Source organism: Notechis scutatus, chromosome 1 (assembly GCF_049901735.1).
Source record: "Notechis scutatus isolate UNSWTSFEM ecotype Mainland chromosome 1, rNotScu1.2, whole genome shotgun sequence".
In the NCBI taxonomy this organism is placed as follows: Eukaryota; Metazoa; Chordata; class Lepidosauria; order Squamata; family Elapidae; genus Notechis; species Notechis scutatus.
Window position 1 is genome coordinate 238,744,862 of NC_142009.1, and position 17,464 is coordinate 238,762,325.

General features: G+C 38.0%; 1 protein-coding gene across 16 annotated transcripts in view; it reads left to right on the forward strand.

Moving 5' to 3' along the window:
- Positions 1 to 17,464, forward strand: part of BRSK2 (BR serine/threonine kinase 2) — a 466,168-nt gene that overhangs the window by 269,686 nt on the left and 179,018 nt on the right. The window contains exon 1 of one of the 16 annotated variants that reach the window (XM_087950849.1): positions 4,155 to 4,283. The exons of the other annotated variants lie outside the window; for them this stretch is intronic. Within the exon in view, the coding sequence (XP_087806975.1) occupies positions 4,215 to 4,283 (69 nt within the window). The 5' untranslated portion in view covers positions 4,155 to 4,214. Of the gene's footprint in view, positions 1 to 4,154; positions 4,284 to 17,464 lie in introns of those variants that run through there. 16 annotated transcript variants of the gene reach the window in all.

Genomic DNA, 17,464 nt, shown 5'->3' on the forward strand with positions numbered 1-17,464 from the left:
AGTCCTGTGTAGAAAATTTTTGCATCCCTACATTGTTCTATTGAGCAAAATAAGTTCAGCTTGACCTCTTGATTGTTCTTTGCCCAGGCAAATCAAAAGAGTAGAAGATTCAAGAGCCCAAATCCTATGGTAAGACAAAAGGGTTTAGGGAAAAACCCATAGTGTTATGAAAATAACATATACAGAAATTTGAAATTGAGGCAAAACAGCCAGTTTTGAGACTGTTGCTTAAATGTTATGTCACAAGAAAACATTTTACACTTTTGGATAAGAAACTGTGAGAACATTTTAGTGCTGTCCGATTATTGCCAGAGGAAGCTACAATTTTCAAGTTTTTCAGTCACTTGAAAATTCTTGAACTTGTCATATTTGGGAAAGTGACACTTACATGATTTGCAGTGCCCAACTTATACATATGTCCAACTAGTGGTGGTATTCTACTGGTTTGGCCCGGTTCAAGTGAACCGGTAGTAAAAAATGCTACCGTTCGGCCGATGCTACCGTTTTACTGGTAGTAAAAAAAATCTACCAATTCGGCCAAACTGGTATTTCTTTTTTTCCTCCCGACAATCAGCTGTTCCAAGGATCAGCTGTGCCGGGATCCCCCTTGCTGTCTTACTGCTTCACCCAGGGGGCTTCCCTGAGGCCCAGGAGGCAAAAAGGGGTGCGCATGGGGGTACTGCGCCCCCCCTGCACTCCATTTTTTGCCTCCTGGGCCTCAGGGAAGCCTCCTGGGAGAAAAAAATGGGCTCCCAGGAGGCTTCCCTGAGGCCCAGGAGGCAAAAAAATGGAGCGCGGGGGGTGGGGGGTGGGGTGGGGGGTGCTGCAGAAAAAAGAAGCCATGCCCACCCAGTCACATGGCCATGCCCACCTAACCACTCCCACCTAGCCACACCCACAGAACTGTAGTTAAAATATTGGAATCCCACCCCTGTGTCCAACATACATTTTTGTGAATAACAGCCAATTTGTGTCCAAAATGACCTCTGGAACAGTTGGGAAAAGTCAAGTTATCCTCAGTAAATTATTCACTAATTAAATTATTCATTAAAGCAGACTCCAAGTTTGTCAACTAAGTCTTCCTGAGCTGGCTCAATTCTCCTTGACAAGACACTTCATATCACAGTGACAGAGGTGTCTATCTTATTGAAGGGTGGAGGCAACCCTGTTTAGAGTGTTGGTTTAGAGGAAATATTTTATGTATCATCAAGGTGCCTTGCATAGTCTCAACCACTTCTCTCATGCATTCAGTGATATGCATAAAAGCTTCTGTGCTGGAGGAGAAAGTGACACAAAGTAGAGCAATGTAGCAGTTTCATTTCCATCTTTAGAAGCGGGGTACAAATGAAAAAGTGAGTCATTCAAAGCACTATCAAAATATACTTTGGGGCTTTTCACCACCAAATTTTGATTATGGATGAGGAAAAAGCTTCCAAAATTGTTTTACAGTTACATTTTGTGTACCAGTCCTAAACATGATTAGAATAGAATAGAATAGAATAGAATAGAACAGAACAGAACAGAACAGAACAGAACAGAAGAGAAGAGAAGAGAAGAGAAGAGAAGAGAAGGGTTGGGTTGGGTTGGGTTGGGTTGGGTTGGGTTGAGTTGAGTTGAGTTGAGTTGAGTTGAGTTGAGTTGAGTTGAGTTGGAAGGGATCTTGGAGCTCTTCTAGTCCAAACCCCTGCTTAGGTAGGAAACCCTACACCATTTCAGACAAATGGTTACTAAAAATTACAGTTAATTCTTGTGGATTGTGTGGTAAGACAACTAGAGGATAATGAAGTTGCCAGTGTTTGTTCCTTATTATAAAAGTAGAGTGGTGGGAAAGATGGTATACAGCACAAGCAGTGGAAATATTGTACCTTCACACATGATTATAGTTGTTTGAAATTCAAATGCACTAAGTGAATTAACATTGAATAGAGAATAAAAACTATGATATATACAGTAATTATCTACAGGCAGTAAGTGGATGTAAGTTATTTGGCCATCTCACCAGTTTAATAAGCACCTATCACTTCTTTTTAGCAGAAAGATTTGTAACTGTGTGTATCTTTTCAGAGAGATTGGAAAATTAGAATAGCAAATTGCCAAGAAATATGTACAAGATAACAAAGAACAGGTGCCCTAAGCTAAATTTAATGGCATAAGATAACCAATTTGTTTCAAGAGAGAAAAGAATTTGGGTAGGCTGTACTATTTATGAGTGCCTGGAGGACAATCTTAAAAGCTACAACTGCTAATGACTAAAGGATTGTGCTCTGTGTGGTATCCTCTCTCTCTCTCATTCCCCGCTCCTTTGTGTGTGTGCATGTTTCTCCTACAACTTAGATCTGCTTCATATTGATTGCTTGGCAGTATGTCACTAATGTCTTCACTAATGAGAAGGATATGTAGGTAGCAGCATGTGGGGGAAAGTGAGGTGTTGAAACAACTTCAAAACAAAGGGAGATCTTTTGGCTACTTTAGTCATTTAGTTTCCTGTCCAATGGAAGCTGGAATGGGCTGCTTTGATAATGCTGCTGTTTTACTGACTCTGGAAGGCAGAGTATGAGCATATTTTCATCAAGAGCATCTCAGAAATGTGCTGTCAATACCTTAAGACAGGGGCCCCCAATCCTTTGGGCATCAGGGACTGATTTTTTGGGGACTGAGTTTTTTACACAGACCGAAGGGGGTGTAGTTTAGTGTGCTGCTTGCATCCTGCAGATGGGCCTTTGCTTGTTTGAGTGGCCCAGTTTCTGGCATGCCACGGACCTGTGCTGGTCCACGGACCAGAGGGTCGTGCCTCAAGACATAGGAGGTTGAAGTGAATGCTAGGTTCAGCTTTTTCGCCACACCAATGGATTTTGTTCCATAACCTTTTGCAAATCTTTATCATCTTTAAGGTAAGTCATTTTTAAGAAAGCCAGTTTAGTTTAGTGTTTAAAGCTTCAAGCTTAAAAAAAACAAAAACCCCACCATGAGTTCTTAGTCTCCCCTTGGGTATGAAGCCAGCTGGATGGCCTCGGGCTAGCCGCTTTCTCTTAGTCTTGGGAAGGAGGGAAGTCACTTCTGAAAAACTTGCCAAAAAAACTACAGGGACATGTCCAGTCAGTCTCCAACAACCAAACATAAAAAAAAAATCACCTTTAAACAAATCAAAATATAAAGATCTTGTGGGGGATTGGAAGGAAAAGAAGTACAGGTAGTCCTCAAATTATGACCCCAATTGAGGCCCAAAATTTCTGTTGCTAAGTGAGACATTTGTTAAGTGAGTTTTGCCCCATTTTACAACCTTTCTTGCCACAGTTGTTAAGTGAATCACTGCAGTCATTAAGTTAGGAACAACGGTTTTTAAGTGAATCTGGCCTCTTCATTGACTTTGCTTGTCAGAAGGCAAAAGATGGTTGTGAAGCATCTGAATTGTGATCATGTGTGACCATGGGGGACGCTGCAATAGTTGTAAGTCTGAAAAAGGGTCATAAGTCACTTTTGCCAGTTTCCATTGTAACTTTGAACGGTTACTAAATGAACTGTTGTAAGTCAAAGATTGCCTGTAATTCTCTTGCAGAATGGTGTACGCACATGCATGTACACCAGTGTACAGTTGGCATCCCTGTTCAAAACTTACAATCTGTATTGAGTTAAAGAGTCGTGATTCCTGATACACTAAGAAAAAGAGGGCAACGGAGATTTAGTAGGACACAAACAGGGCAAAGAATTGCTTAAGAAGCACTGCTTATTACCGTGTCATTGAATGGGTGAGCAGGGAGAGCAAACAGGTGTTTTGGTGGAGGAGTTCAATTGAGGAAAAGGAAGAGATGGAGTATAAGAGCCAAGATGTGGGTGGGGAGAAACTGCTTAACAGTTTTCCTGAGCGCTGCAGACTGCCCGTTGTGTGACTGGAGCATTATTTCCTGCTGAGCAATTTGGAGCAATTTGAAAGATTCCCAGGAGAGAGTTTCCAGAGACGGAGCAAAGAGAGAAAGCAAACTGGAGTTCATCTGAGGTAGATCAAGAAAGAACTCCCTTCTCCTTCCTTTCTGCTCAACGTAGAAACGAAGAGATAGAGGCGGATCTTGCAATCTGATGGAGATGTGTCATGTTTGTTTGCCTCCCTGAAAGCAACAAGAAGGGCACTTGCTGTAACTGCAAACCAATTGCCCTTCTGGAAGAGAAGGTGAAGGGACTAGAAGTGAACCAGCCCACCTTCCAGTTTATCAGGAAAGATGAGGACACAGAAGTACACATGGAGGGACACTAATACCAAATACTCCAAGAAGGTGGAAGAAAGACAGGTCTGTGGAATGGGATGTTAGGGGAATATAGCACAAAGATCCAAGATTTTTTTTTTTAAATTTTTGTTTTAAGCCCCCTGTTTCCTTGAAGTGTCAAAATAGATTCCAGGGCTTCCAATTGTTAATATTTCTGAAGCTTTAGGTGACCTGGAGCCTAAAACATGAAGAACAGTTATAGATTTGGGTTTGGCTAGTCTAGAGAAAAGAAGGACTGGGGGAGGGCGGTATGATAGCAGTATTCCAGTATTTGAGAGGCTGCCACAAAGAGGAGGGGGGTCAATTTATTTTCCAAAGCACCTCTTGCAAACAAAGCATTGTGTTATATAGCAAATAAAAAATATTTTTATTTTGAACGAATGCTCCTGATTCATGCAGAATGTTGGGTTTCCATTTTCCCCCTCAATTAAAATAATTCAAAGGAGCAAAGGGTCAGAGATGAACTTTATGAAGATAGGTGGAATAATTCCAGCCAATTCTGGCTTACATAAATATAGTAAATCATGAACTCAATATAGTTATACATAACCAACTGAGTTATCTGAAGAAACCCACATTTTGCCTGCATTGTTGTTTTTTAATTTTCAGTTCTGTGCAAAAGCACTTGTTTGAAAGCAGAGAGTATTTTTCTTTATATAACTTCGTTCTGATTTATAACATTATTCTAAACACACACAAAAAATCAGTACACTTATTTTAAGGAACAAAAGTGCCTGCTCCACCCCCTCGTTCTTTTCTTGCCTACACTGTACCTTCTACTGACAACATAATATCATACTTACTATATTCTGTACTTATCTCCTCTTACCTTGGGCTGCCCTCTGCAGTTTCTCTCCATAAAAGCAGTGTAGTTTCAGCTGTCAGTCTATCTTATTACTGTACTTTTTCAGTGAGCCACAACAAAAGTATCTGTGTGAAGGAACAACTACAATGTTTGTAGCTATATGCCCATTTGATCTGGGAGAATTCTCCCCATGATCTCTTCTTAGAATGTTTAATATATTGCTTGACCAGCTTCCTCATCTGGTACATAACTTATTGAGCTCTAACCAAGAAGAAAGCAAAGAAAATAAATTTTAAGTATGCCGAAGAACCTTAAAAGTGAAATTAATATGACATTTAAATTTAATATTGAATTTAGTATGGCTTAATATTAATTTAATATGAAATAAAATGAATATGAAATTTAATATAACTTAAAGTTAATATGATGTGAGTGTGATGGCTCAGTGGTTAAAGATGCTGGCAGCCCAGGTTCAAGACCTGAGCACCGCATGACAGGGTGAGCTCCTGTTACTTGCACCAACTTCTGCCCTTCTAGCAGTTCAAAAGCATGCAAATGTGAATAGATTAAAAGGTACCGCTTTGTGGGGAAGGTAACAGCATTCTGTGCATCTTGGCATATAGTCATGCTGGGCATATAACCATGGAATATAACCTATATATAACCATGGAATATAACCTTCAGACATGCTGCCTCCCTCAGCTAAGAAATGGGGATGAGCATTCCACCCCACACTAGAGTTTGACATGACTGAACAAGGGGAAACCTTTACCAAAAAGACAGAAAACTTTATTTCATATATGCAAAATATCTTATAGAAAGTTGATGTAGGAGAAGAGAGGCAGAGCTGGGGACAGAGTTAAACAGGTCATCAGTTTAGAGTCCTTCTGTTGCTACAAGAGATCCAAGTTCAACCACCTCCTGAATTCTGTTGGCCTTAATCTGGTGCCAATTTAGTGCAGAACTTTAGTTAATCAGATTCTTGTGCATAAACTTGAATAAATCTTCAATACTGGAACCTAACCAGTGTTCCTGATTCTTTGTATCTGATGGTTTAATAAAATGTATCTATCTGGACCTTAAGACTTTCCAATGAGGCCTCATCCTGGTCTCTCCCAATCGAGGAGGAGAAAGAGAGATATATCCTTCCACAGCAAAACTCAATTAATGTCCACATTAGCAAAATTTCAGAGGCAGGTGAATTTCTTTCTATTTTCCCAGGTTTTTTAATTGCCTTTTAATTGTGTTCTAATTCATCCTGAGTTAGATTTTGGAATGACCACCTCCTGTTGCTTTGTTTGTTGGCTGTTTTCCTCTTGCAATTTAATTGATTTTATTAATTTTGTGTGTGTGTGTGCGTGTGTTTGTGTATTTATTCAAATTGATTTTTGTATGTTTTATTGTTAGCTAATCAGACTGTGTCAGCTATTGGGCATTTTAAAATACTTTATTTAATTAATTACAGGGTTGATTGCAATAATCTTCCTGTTGGAGATTATGCTTCTGAATTTTCAGCTGGAACTCCCACTGTTTGTCCAATAAATGGTGTATCACAGCCTTAAAACCAATCATTGCAGATTGGGGATTTACATTATTTGTTTTATTATGCACTCTGAATTGTAAATCAAAACTAAGACAATCAAAACTGAATTTCTCATACCCGAGCAGTAGACAATAATTGTGCAATATTGGAAAGATACATCTGTGGCTTATTCATAAAAACAAATTACTGACACATATGACATATCAGCATTTGAATTTAAGTTTTGTTTTTAACAAAGAGGGGGAGAGGATTTCAAACAATCTGATTAAATTTCCAGAAATTACTTTGTACACAAGGTTATTTTCTAGAACTTCCTTCCTTCCTTCCTTCCTTCCTTCCTTCCTTCCTTCCTTCCTTCCTTCCTTCCTTCCTTCCTTCCCTCCCTCCCTCCCTCCCTCCCTCCTTCCTTATCTCTCTCTCTTTCTTTTGTTCTCTCTCTCTCTTTCTCTCTCTCGTGTTTTTTTGTATCTTATTTTGTTAACACTTTTTATATAAGCATTTTCCTCCTGTCCATTGGTTTGATGCAATGGATGTAAAAAATAAAAATGAAATATTGGTCTAGGATACCAACAGGGGAAAAAATGGAAATGTTTTATGTATGGGAAGCTGCCAGGTAACAAAGTCTATTAAAGCCCCATTAGGAAAGAGGAATAAAGCTAGGTCAACCTGGCTTCATCAATCATAGGAGCCCATTCGGCACAGTTTCAGCTGAAGACGTCTGCCTTTTCCCCTCATTACCTCCTGCATTAATAGCAGAAAGCAAAAGAAAAAGTGTAGACTTGAGCTTTTGATTGTGTATAAACTGTCCTTTAGCTTTTCTCAGAAGCCCTGGATGTGGGGGTGTTCTTTTCCTTGACCAATGTCAGTGAACCCCCCCCCCTCCCGAGTATTATAGCTTTATTCCATGTGCTTTTTCTCTTTCATGAATAGTGAATAAAAATGCCTGGTATTGCTTGGTCCCCTTATTAGGAAATCAAAATATTGTACATAGTGTAACTTCCTAAATTAAACCATGAAGTTGAGAACATCAACTCTTGTACTTGTCCAGATTTTACCTTGTCATAGGATGAGCCTCGGTGGCTCAGTGGTTAGAGTGCAGTACTGCAAGCTACTCCCACTGCAATTTGGCAGATCGAATCCCACCAGGCTCCAGGTTGACTCAGCCTTCCATCCTTCCGAGGTGGGTAAAATGACAACCCAAATTATTGGGGGCAATATGCTAACTCTGTAAATCGCTTTGAGAGGGCTGGAAAGCATTATAAAGCTTTATATAAGTCAAAGTGCTATTGCTATTTCAAAAGGTAAAGAGACTTCCCCACCTCTCCCTTCCCTGCATTCTTTGACTGGAAATAACCCTGAAACCAGATTCTTAAAATTGTGCTTTCTCTAAATCTTACTATTCAGAGTTGGAAAAAAAGAAAAGTAAATTGCAAATTCTAGATTAACGTATTTCCCTCCACATATTCTGCATCCTTTTTATTTTTGTACTGTTACATTATTATTATCTAACAATTTAACCTGCCCTCCAAATGAAGCAAGGACAGAGGAGAGTTGTTTATGTTTTGACAGAAATAATATTCTAAATTGCTTTCACAAAGCCATTGCCACCTGGCTGGTTCCTGAAGGCTGACTGAAAAAACACTTTTTTGAAATCCAAGCTTGAATTTCTGCTTGGATTTTGGGATGGACCTTTTTTGGTCAATATCTTTGACAGTAAAAATGCTGCTTGCTGGAAAGAGATTCCTCCCAACTTGGAGTGGAGTTTCTTTTTTTTTTTTTTTTTTTGGTAAAATTTTTATTTGGGTTTTCACAAAACATAATACAAGTAAAATATCTTTTTTTGAGAATAACATGGTCCCCGGTTATCACTTCTCCATACAGACACAAACTCAATTTTATATTCATCTTTGTGTTCTATTCCATATCTTACTACTATTTTAACATTTTCTCAGTAATTTTTCCCTTCCCTTAGTTTTCTCAACCTTGCTTTTAATTATCTCATTCCTTTCTAAATTCAATTATATATATCTTTTTCTAAGTTTCAATATATTTCTAATCATTATATTTATACTTTTGTCTGTCCTGTTTCAATTTCATATTTTCTTTTCTCATTAAACAATATTTTCCCCTGTAGTTACTGATTGGAGTATAACACCTTTGTATCTTTTAATTTTTGTCCATTCAACTCTTATTTAAACTTCAATTTATGCCTTTACAATTATAAAATTCAATATAACACATAATTTCTAGTCAAATTCTGCTTGGTACATTCTTAAAATACACACTAGGTTCTTAAAGAGGAAGTATATATAAATAACAGTAATAAATAAAATACTTATTCTATTCCAATTCAGCTCTATCATTAATGTTAGTTATAATCTTTAACATCTTTAACATTTCTTTTCAATGGGGTATCATACTTCCTTAGGAACACTTATAATATTTCCATAATTTTTCCATATTTCTTTCATATTCCTCTTCACTTAAATTTTTATAATAATTAAAATGATCCCATCCTTTCTTAATTTCATTCTCTCATTCTCTTTATTTCATTTATTTAACAAACATTACATTACATTACAATGAGTATTTTATCTATCATTTTAATCACACTTGTTTCATATTTTCTAAGTTCATTTCTATTTCTAATATAACAATACTATCTTATGTACCCTTGTAGAATCCCACTTTCAATTAAATTTTCGCCCATTATCTCTGTGTCTTTTAAATTAAGCTTGTACCTTTAATCCTTGTACATTTTCCCTGTTTCTCTTTGTCCTGTTTCTGTCCTTTATAACTTCTTTTCCTTTCCCTCTTCCCCCTCTTCTTCTCCCTTCCCCTTTTGACCCCTTGTCTCTCTAATTCTAATTCTCTCTTCTGTAATCCTCTCTTCTGTTTCTTCCTAATGTTGTAATTACTTTTCAAACTATTCTTTTTTTGGTTGTTTTTTCAGATCTTAAATTTTCCACTCTTTTTCCCCCCTTTCCTTTTCTTTCCCCACATAGAATTACTTGGTAATTGAAGATGGCTTCTTCTTTGTCCCGCCCTTCTTGTTCTACAGGCATTTCTTGTTTCTCATAGTTCAGGAGCTCCATTTCTAAAAATTGAAATACGAAGCCAAAAAAACCTCTTCCTTCTTGTGCATCTTCTTTCTGTTTTTTAAGTTCCATTTTCAGTTCTTCCAAGAGTGATACCATTTTAAAAACTTTTAAACAACCACCCTATTGAGTTTAGCCCTTTAGATCCAATAATCAAAAATCCAAAAATCACCAAGTAACCCAAATAATCCAAAGCTGTTTCTTCTTGCTTCTTTTTTCCACTTTCTCTTCCTGGGGTTCTATTATCTTGTTACAAAGTTTCAGTTGGAATGTATCTTTTAGGAATCTTGTTAAAGTTTCACTGTTAATTCCTTTTACTTCCAGGTGGTCTCCTCCATTTTTTCAGATTCCACCCTTTTGTTTTTTCCTTTTCTCTCCTTTCCTTCTTTTAAAGGTTTTTGAAAATCCAGAAGTCTTTATTATCCCTTTGACATTTTATTTTCAGCTTAAATGCCTGTTAATGTCAAAGTGGATTTTTGTCAGTTTCTTACTTAAACCTCTTAGTTGTCAATATGGGGAAGGAAAGGGAAAAAAACCAAATCCTTTCCCTTCCCTCTCTCATTCGCCGCTTCAAAACCTTCTTTGGAAGCAATGTTATTCCTTATAGTTCAAATTCCAGGGTACTTTATGTTGTTGCTTTTTCAGTTTGACCCGGTCAGCCAAAACTTTCTCTTCTTATCTTCCTCCTGCACATTCTTTTCCAATCCAGTTCTTCTTTGAGGTGGCCATTTCTGACCACCGCTTCAACCGCCTTCGGGAAAGGGAGTAATGGCCAGCTGGGGAGGAGAGATGCGGCTCTCCTTGACACTGCTGGCGACCTCCCCCCTCTTCACCACCTCTAGGGGGTGGCTTAGCCCCAAAACCAGCCAGCTCGAGCACGGATCGAAACCGCACACGATCACGGTTCTTGGTCCATTGCTAAAGAAGCTCAAACTGGAAGTCCTTGGAGTGGAGTTTCTCTGGCAGGCAAGGAAGGAACTGCAATACTGGACTGGAGGGTGGGGGGAAGCAAAGATTGAAGCTTTTCCCCCTCAGTAGGCCACCATTGGAGTTCTTTCTGCATAGAAGGGAGCTACCTGCGCCCCTCCCCCCCATTCAACAGGCAGTTCTTTCTGTCTACTTAATAACAGCACCTGGGAAAGCCAGATGTGGTCCTAAAGTCAAGCCAACTCATATGGTGAGTTACTTTTTGACCATCACAACTTAAGACCATCATTCTGGGCTCAGTTACAGTTGTAAGTTGAGGACTATCTGCAAGTCAATTATGATGAGGAAGAGGCTATGATGAAATATAAGTTCACTGTTCCTGTACTTTCAGTAATTCCATCCATAGATTAGATGAAATAGCTAGTTCCGGCTCCTTTTTTTAAAAAAAAAATCTGGTTCAGATAAGTGGGTAAAAACTGAATAAATAAATTAATATAGAGCATCACTACCTTTTGCAAAACTACTGATGCTGAAGATATTTTATTGAAAAATGGAAGTGGTTTCCCATTCCTATTCACCTAAATATAGTCAGGGAACTATATATCAGGTGTTTATTTTGCTACGTACCATTGGGTAACAGATTATTCTGCATGCTGAATGAACAAAAATCCCATTTGTTGTCATTTTTTATCAGTGCTTCCTGCTTGCAATTTAAAGAGACATGCACTACAGGTGACTGCTCTATAGAGGCATACTGTTTCTATAATTGTAATATAAACTGTCAAATGTAATTTTGTATTATGTAGCAGTCATAACAACCATATAAGATGAGTTAGAAATGCCAAACCATTTTCTTAAAACATTTGTTATGATAAAATTACATCCTTTATTAGCGCTGAAACTTGATTAAGTTGTTTGATTTTATTTATTCCAAGACTTCACATCTCTAATTTCATAATGTTCTTTTTCAATGCTTTCAAGTCTTGAGAAACAACATGAATAGGATGGACTGTTGAATCAGTCCAAGCATCAATTTATCTTTCATAAATTCCCATTGTAAGCTGTTTTTCAGTACTTGATGTATCTAGGAACAGAAAGGTTTTGCAAATCCACTACAAGTACAGCATAAGGCAAAAGGTTAACAGACACTTGAACAGTTTTGCATCTCTCTGTACTTTTCCCTATAGCAGCTTTGAGACTTTTAAATATAACAATTACTTTGCAACTTAAGCAATTTAGGACAGGAAAGGGAGGGGTGAGTGGGCCAGCCAGAGGTGGTATTTGCCAGTTCTCTGAACAACTCAAAATTTCCGCTACCCATACACCAGAACCGGTCCGAACCGGCTGAATATCACCTGTGGTTGAATACTGTTTAGAGAAGAGGAAGTTGCAAATGTGCAAAGGGTGGAATAAAGTAATGGTAGGTTCCATTTTCACTACATAGCAGTGTAGTAATTCTATCTTTGTTATACTAAGACAGTCACAAATTGCAAAGAAAGTTAACATAAAAATTGCATGTAATAAGAGAGAGAGACACATCAAAGCATTAGCCCTTTACAGTCATTCAAAGGGGTCACAAGATTGAATGGAGAAATGGTTAAGTACCGACCTTCCCATTGAGGTGTGTCTGTGTGAAATGAGTTTATAGTAATAGGAAGCCAACATTACCAAGGAAAAGGTCTGGGAAGGGAGACAGAAGTGAAGATCTTGCACTTCTCTTGCTAAGGGCAGTATTGCCCTTGGGTCTCTGTCATTAGCAGAGCTAGTGAAGCATCTTATTTAACTAATCAGCTCCCTGCTTAGATCTTAAAAACCTTTAATTGTTACCTGCAAGGTCACAAACCAATTGGTGTGCCTTTGTGTCTCCTTTAAATCCATTTTGATTCAGCATGTGTCCTGTATAAAAGCCTCTTGTGAAGAAAAAAAAAAGTGTTCTGAAGTTGACACGGAGAATATTCTTAGAATTTAAGGACTTGGGTACAGTTGCAGATACATTAGTCTTTTTAACATTATGCAGCTGTGACTTCATTATTGCTGTTAACTGCAGGCTTCTAGAGCTTTTCTTTGGCTTAACTGTTTGAGATTTGGTTTGTTCTGTTGTAATTTTACCTAGATGAAAGCAGTCAGCTCGGCAGGGCTCTGCTTTCTTTCTCCCTTCACAGCTTGGAACAAACAGCAATATGTAAGTTTCGCACTGCAAGGAAACACAAAAGTGATTCCAAATGCTGTTGAAAGACAGGAAGGATTCACTGTGCTATCCCATGTTTTAAAAGTTAAGTTATTTAGCTCTATTTAGAGAGATAGCAGTTCTGGTTGCTGATGGTACATATTGCCATTCTATTCTTTTAGGCAAGTCACTGGTGTTTACTACAGCCTGAATTACCAGCCTCTGGTGTTTCCTTGGAAATGTGAAATTGTGTTCTTAAGCAAACATTTGCTGCAATAAAAATAATTGAGGAATCACAGCTGTTCTTTAAACTTCAAGTAGAACTACTCAATTACATGAAATCTCTTGTAAAATCTCCATAGAATGGGAAATGAGTTGCAACAATTTTGTATCAATTTTCACAGCAATCTGGGTAGAGATCTTGTCATTATTCCTGGTTTTTTTTGTATTAAATTCACTTACTTATACAGGATAACCGCAATCCAGGTAGGCATTTCATTTGAAATAAGCAAAGACAAAAGACTGTTTAAATTTATTATACTCATGTTGCTTTTTCAATTTGAGCTGAATGTCATTTCTCTTGTCCCTAGGTAATAGAATCCAGGGGGATAACTATTATAATTTTTCCAACTACTTTATCACGCAGCTATGGAATGTAATTCAGAGAGAAAACATTCACTTATCAAAAGTCACCAGGAAAGCATGGGCCAATTCTGCAATATAAACATTGTTTCTGAAAGTCCTCTTTGATTACTAGACATGCTTAGAAAATGATTTTTAAGATCTATATTATGCTAGGTGAAAGTTATGTTCTCACATGAGATTTAAATGCTATTTTGTTTAATCCAATATAATTGTAATGATTGAATCTGACCATATAGAGCAGGGGTGTCAAACTCGCTGCGTCACGTTGTTGTCTCATGATGTATTGCAACTTTTCCCCCTTTGCTAAACCAGGGGTGGGCGTGGCCAGCATGTGATGCATCCAGCCTGCGGGCCATGAGTTTGATACCCCTGATATAGAGTATTTGGAAACTACTACTAGTAGTATAAAATATTGAGAGCCAGTTTGGTCTAGAGCAGGGGTGTCCAACCTTGGCAACTTTAAGACTTGTGGACTTCAACTCCCAGAATTCCTCAGCCTTTGCTGAATTCCTTTGCTGGCTGAGGAATTCTGGGAGTTGAAGTCCACAAGTCTTAAAGTTGCCAAGGTTGGACACCCCTGCTCTAGAGGTTAAGGCGCCAGGCTAGAAACCAGGAGTTCTATGTTGACCTTGGCATGAAATCCACCTGAGTAACCGTGGGCCAGGCATTCTCTCTCAGCCCATTTTACCTTACAAGGTTGTTATGAAGGAGGAGGAAAGAGTATTAAATATGTTCAACACCTTGAATTATTTATAAAAATAAAGACAAGATAAAACTCAAACAAGATTGCTTTATGTCTTGAAGTAACTTTCCGACTAATAATAGTTTCTAAACATATCTTTTATTCCAGTCAGTATTGAATATTCCATTCAGTTATGCATGACCAAGAAGGGTAGTTTCTGGCTTTTTATAATACTTACATCTAAGGCACAAAATACTCTAGCAACATCTATTACCATGTTTTCAAGATATGTTCTTCCTGTTGACTCAGTCTGTGACTGCATTGTGTTAAATTGTTGGTGGTGTTTTTCTTTTTCTTTTCTTTAAATTGTTTTTCTTATTAAAAAAAATAGCAATAGCAGTAACACTTAGACTTATATACCGCTTCACAGTAATTTACAGCCCTCTACAAGCAGTTTACAAAGTCATCATATTGCCTTCCCTCCCCAACAATCTGGGTCCTCATTTTACCCACCATGGAAGGCTGAGTCAACCTTGAGCCTGGTGAGATTTGAACTGGCAAATTGCAGGCAGCTGGCAGGCAGCAGAAATAGCCTCCAGCACTGCATTCTAACCACTGTGCCACCGCGGCTGAAATGCCTAAGGATAGCCTCGCAGAATTAGGCAGTGCTTGCTACCTATTTAATTTGGGTAGCAGTGGGGAAGTTAGATGACAGGGAACAGCTACAATAAAGGTTATGTGGAGACCACCACAAATGTTATGCTGGTATTGTTTATTTCAGTTCAAAGATGGCTGAAAAGAAGCCTCCAACCTAGCCATCCAGAAGGATTAATCAGATTCTTAAAAGCTCTCTTTGTCCATAGACATTGTGAGTTGCAGCTGAGACAATTGAAAATATTTCACATTTCAGACACTTAAGTTGCATGGGGTACTGGTTTGTTAAACACCCAGGTGGTGTTTGATTTATTTTATTCCATTAAGTAAATGACTGCACTAATTGAAAAACTCACCACTGACAGCCACAGTTTAACAGCATACCAATGATTCTGTATCCCTTCCTGACGGCAACTTGAGGGTTATTGCTGTCTTTAAAACCAGAAGTCCAAGTTAAGAGGTATGTGTTTATTTTCCTAAATTTCACTCCAACCATAGTTTGGAGATTGTGGGGAGGGTGGGGAGATTTGAAAATCATATTTTCAATTAATATTTTATCATATTTCTAAACTGCCTATCTTAAGTGATTCTGGACAGTTACAGTAAAAAAAAACATACAGTGGTGTAAAAATAGAATTAAACTATTAAAAACAGAATTAAAAGGAAGTTAAAAATTAAAAGGTAAAGAAGTGGAGGGATCTTCCTCAAGCCCCCAACCACCCCCAGGATTGCATATTACTCTTAGATCACCATGCCAATTGGCAGAACCAGGTCTTGACACTCTTCCTGAAGGCCAGAAGAGTTGGGCCCCACATCAGCTCTGGATTGAGGTACTCAGTTTAAGTCAGGGGTCTTCAAACTTGACATCTTTAAGACTTGTGGACTTCAACTCCCAGAATTCCTCCTCCAGTCCTGTTAGCTCAGGAATTCTGGGAGTTGAAGTCCACAAGTCTTAAACTTGCCAAGTTTGAAGACCCTTGGTAAGTAATTGAGTGTTATGTGATCATTGGAAAAGTAAAGTTCATTACTTTTTGTTTTATGAAGCAAGCTTGGCTAGCAGTTGGGAAGAAAATTGGTGGGAAAGACTTTTTTTTTACTAATGAAGACAAACTTATATGTGTGCCGCCCAGAGTCACCTTGTGTGAGATGGGCAGCCATACAAATTTGATTAAGTAAATAAATAAAATCTAATGTGGTTAGCCCCCAAGCTAAAATTAATGCAAAAATAATGGTAAAAATCATTTGCCATAACAAGTTTGGCAAAAGAGATAATAGCATAGAAATTTTCTAAAACAGAGAGAGTTACACTGAATGCAGTTCCTAGAGGAATGTATTTCACAGCCCTGGAATAATTCCGGAAACTGTCTTTTTGGCATTTGGTAGCATGGGTATCTGCAGCAGGGCCATTGAAGGTAGCATGGGTATCTGCAGCAGGGCCATTGAAGCAGCCAATTAGATGGTCCCTTACATAGTTTCTAAACTATTAGAATTTTAAAAGATAATCACAATATCTTAACTATACTCTATAAACAACAGGCAACCAAAACAGATCTTTCGGTACAAGACTCATAAGTTCCGTGTAGTTTTCACTAGTGAATATCCCTGTATCTTGCACCAGCTATAACTTCCACACCCCTTTCAAGCATAGTTCCACATAGAGTTATTTGCACTGGTCAAGACTGATATAAACAATGTGTGGAAAACCATCAATCAATTCAACCAGCTGAGGAAGGACTTCATGACTTACTTATAGTTGTGCTATTGGCCCAAAAGCATCTCTAAAGGACTTCCAAGCAGGCAGTCCCCTTTGGAGTTTCCCTTTCAATAATAACTTCATCAGTAACTTGCCACCAAGGACAGCTTTCTTTTCAGGCCACAGTCATGGGCAAATGATCTCTGCCAGAAACATACAATCCCAATCTTATCTTGACAAGCAGACAAGCATCAGCCAGCTAATAGCTCCACTTCCCCTTTCTCCCTCTCTCTTTCTCTTTCCATATTCAGTGTTTTTTCTCTCCAAGAATAGGAATGGTCAGTTCCTTCCTAGTTTGTAAAAATAAAACATTAGATATTAGCAGTTCAAAGCTCTTTTTTTGTGATCTCTGGAGCCCCCAAAGATTATGCCAATGGAAATCGGTTGCATCAAAAAGTGATGCGGTTTTCAGGTGGGTTTAGGTGGGAAATATAAGGGAGAAAGTATATGAATCCACCAATAGGCATAACATAACCGATAGGCATAACACTTTATTTTGTCCAGCCAATTTCCACCAAGTGGAAAAATATAAACATTTCAACCTGGTTTTGTCTAATGATATCAACATTATACTGTCCTTTCCCCTGTGGCCCACAGCTGATAAAGAAAAATGTGGCTTTCAAACTTTGTGTTGTCCGACTGTGCATTAGTAAACTATTTAAAATTCCCGAAAATTCAAAATACATAGATTCACTTACTTAGTAATTTGCAAAATTTATATGGATTTTTTCATTCAGAGGCTTTGCTTGGGTAGTAGTATTTCTTTATATATATATATATATATATATATATATATATATATATATATATATATATATATATATATATATATATATATATATATATATACATACATACATACATTTCTGAGGTTCTCGGGTATTTGTATGTGGATCTTTGGTTATTTGGGTTTTCTCCACGTAAATTGGAA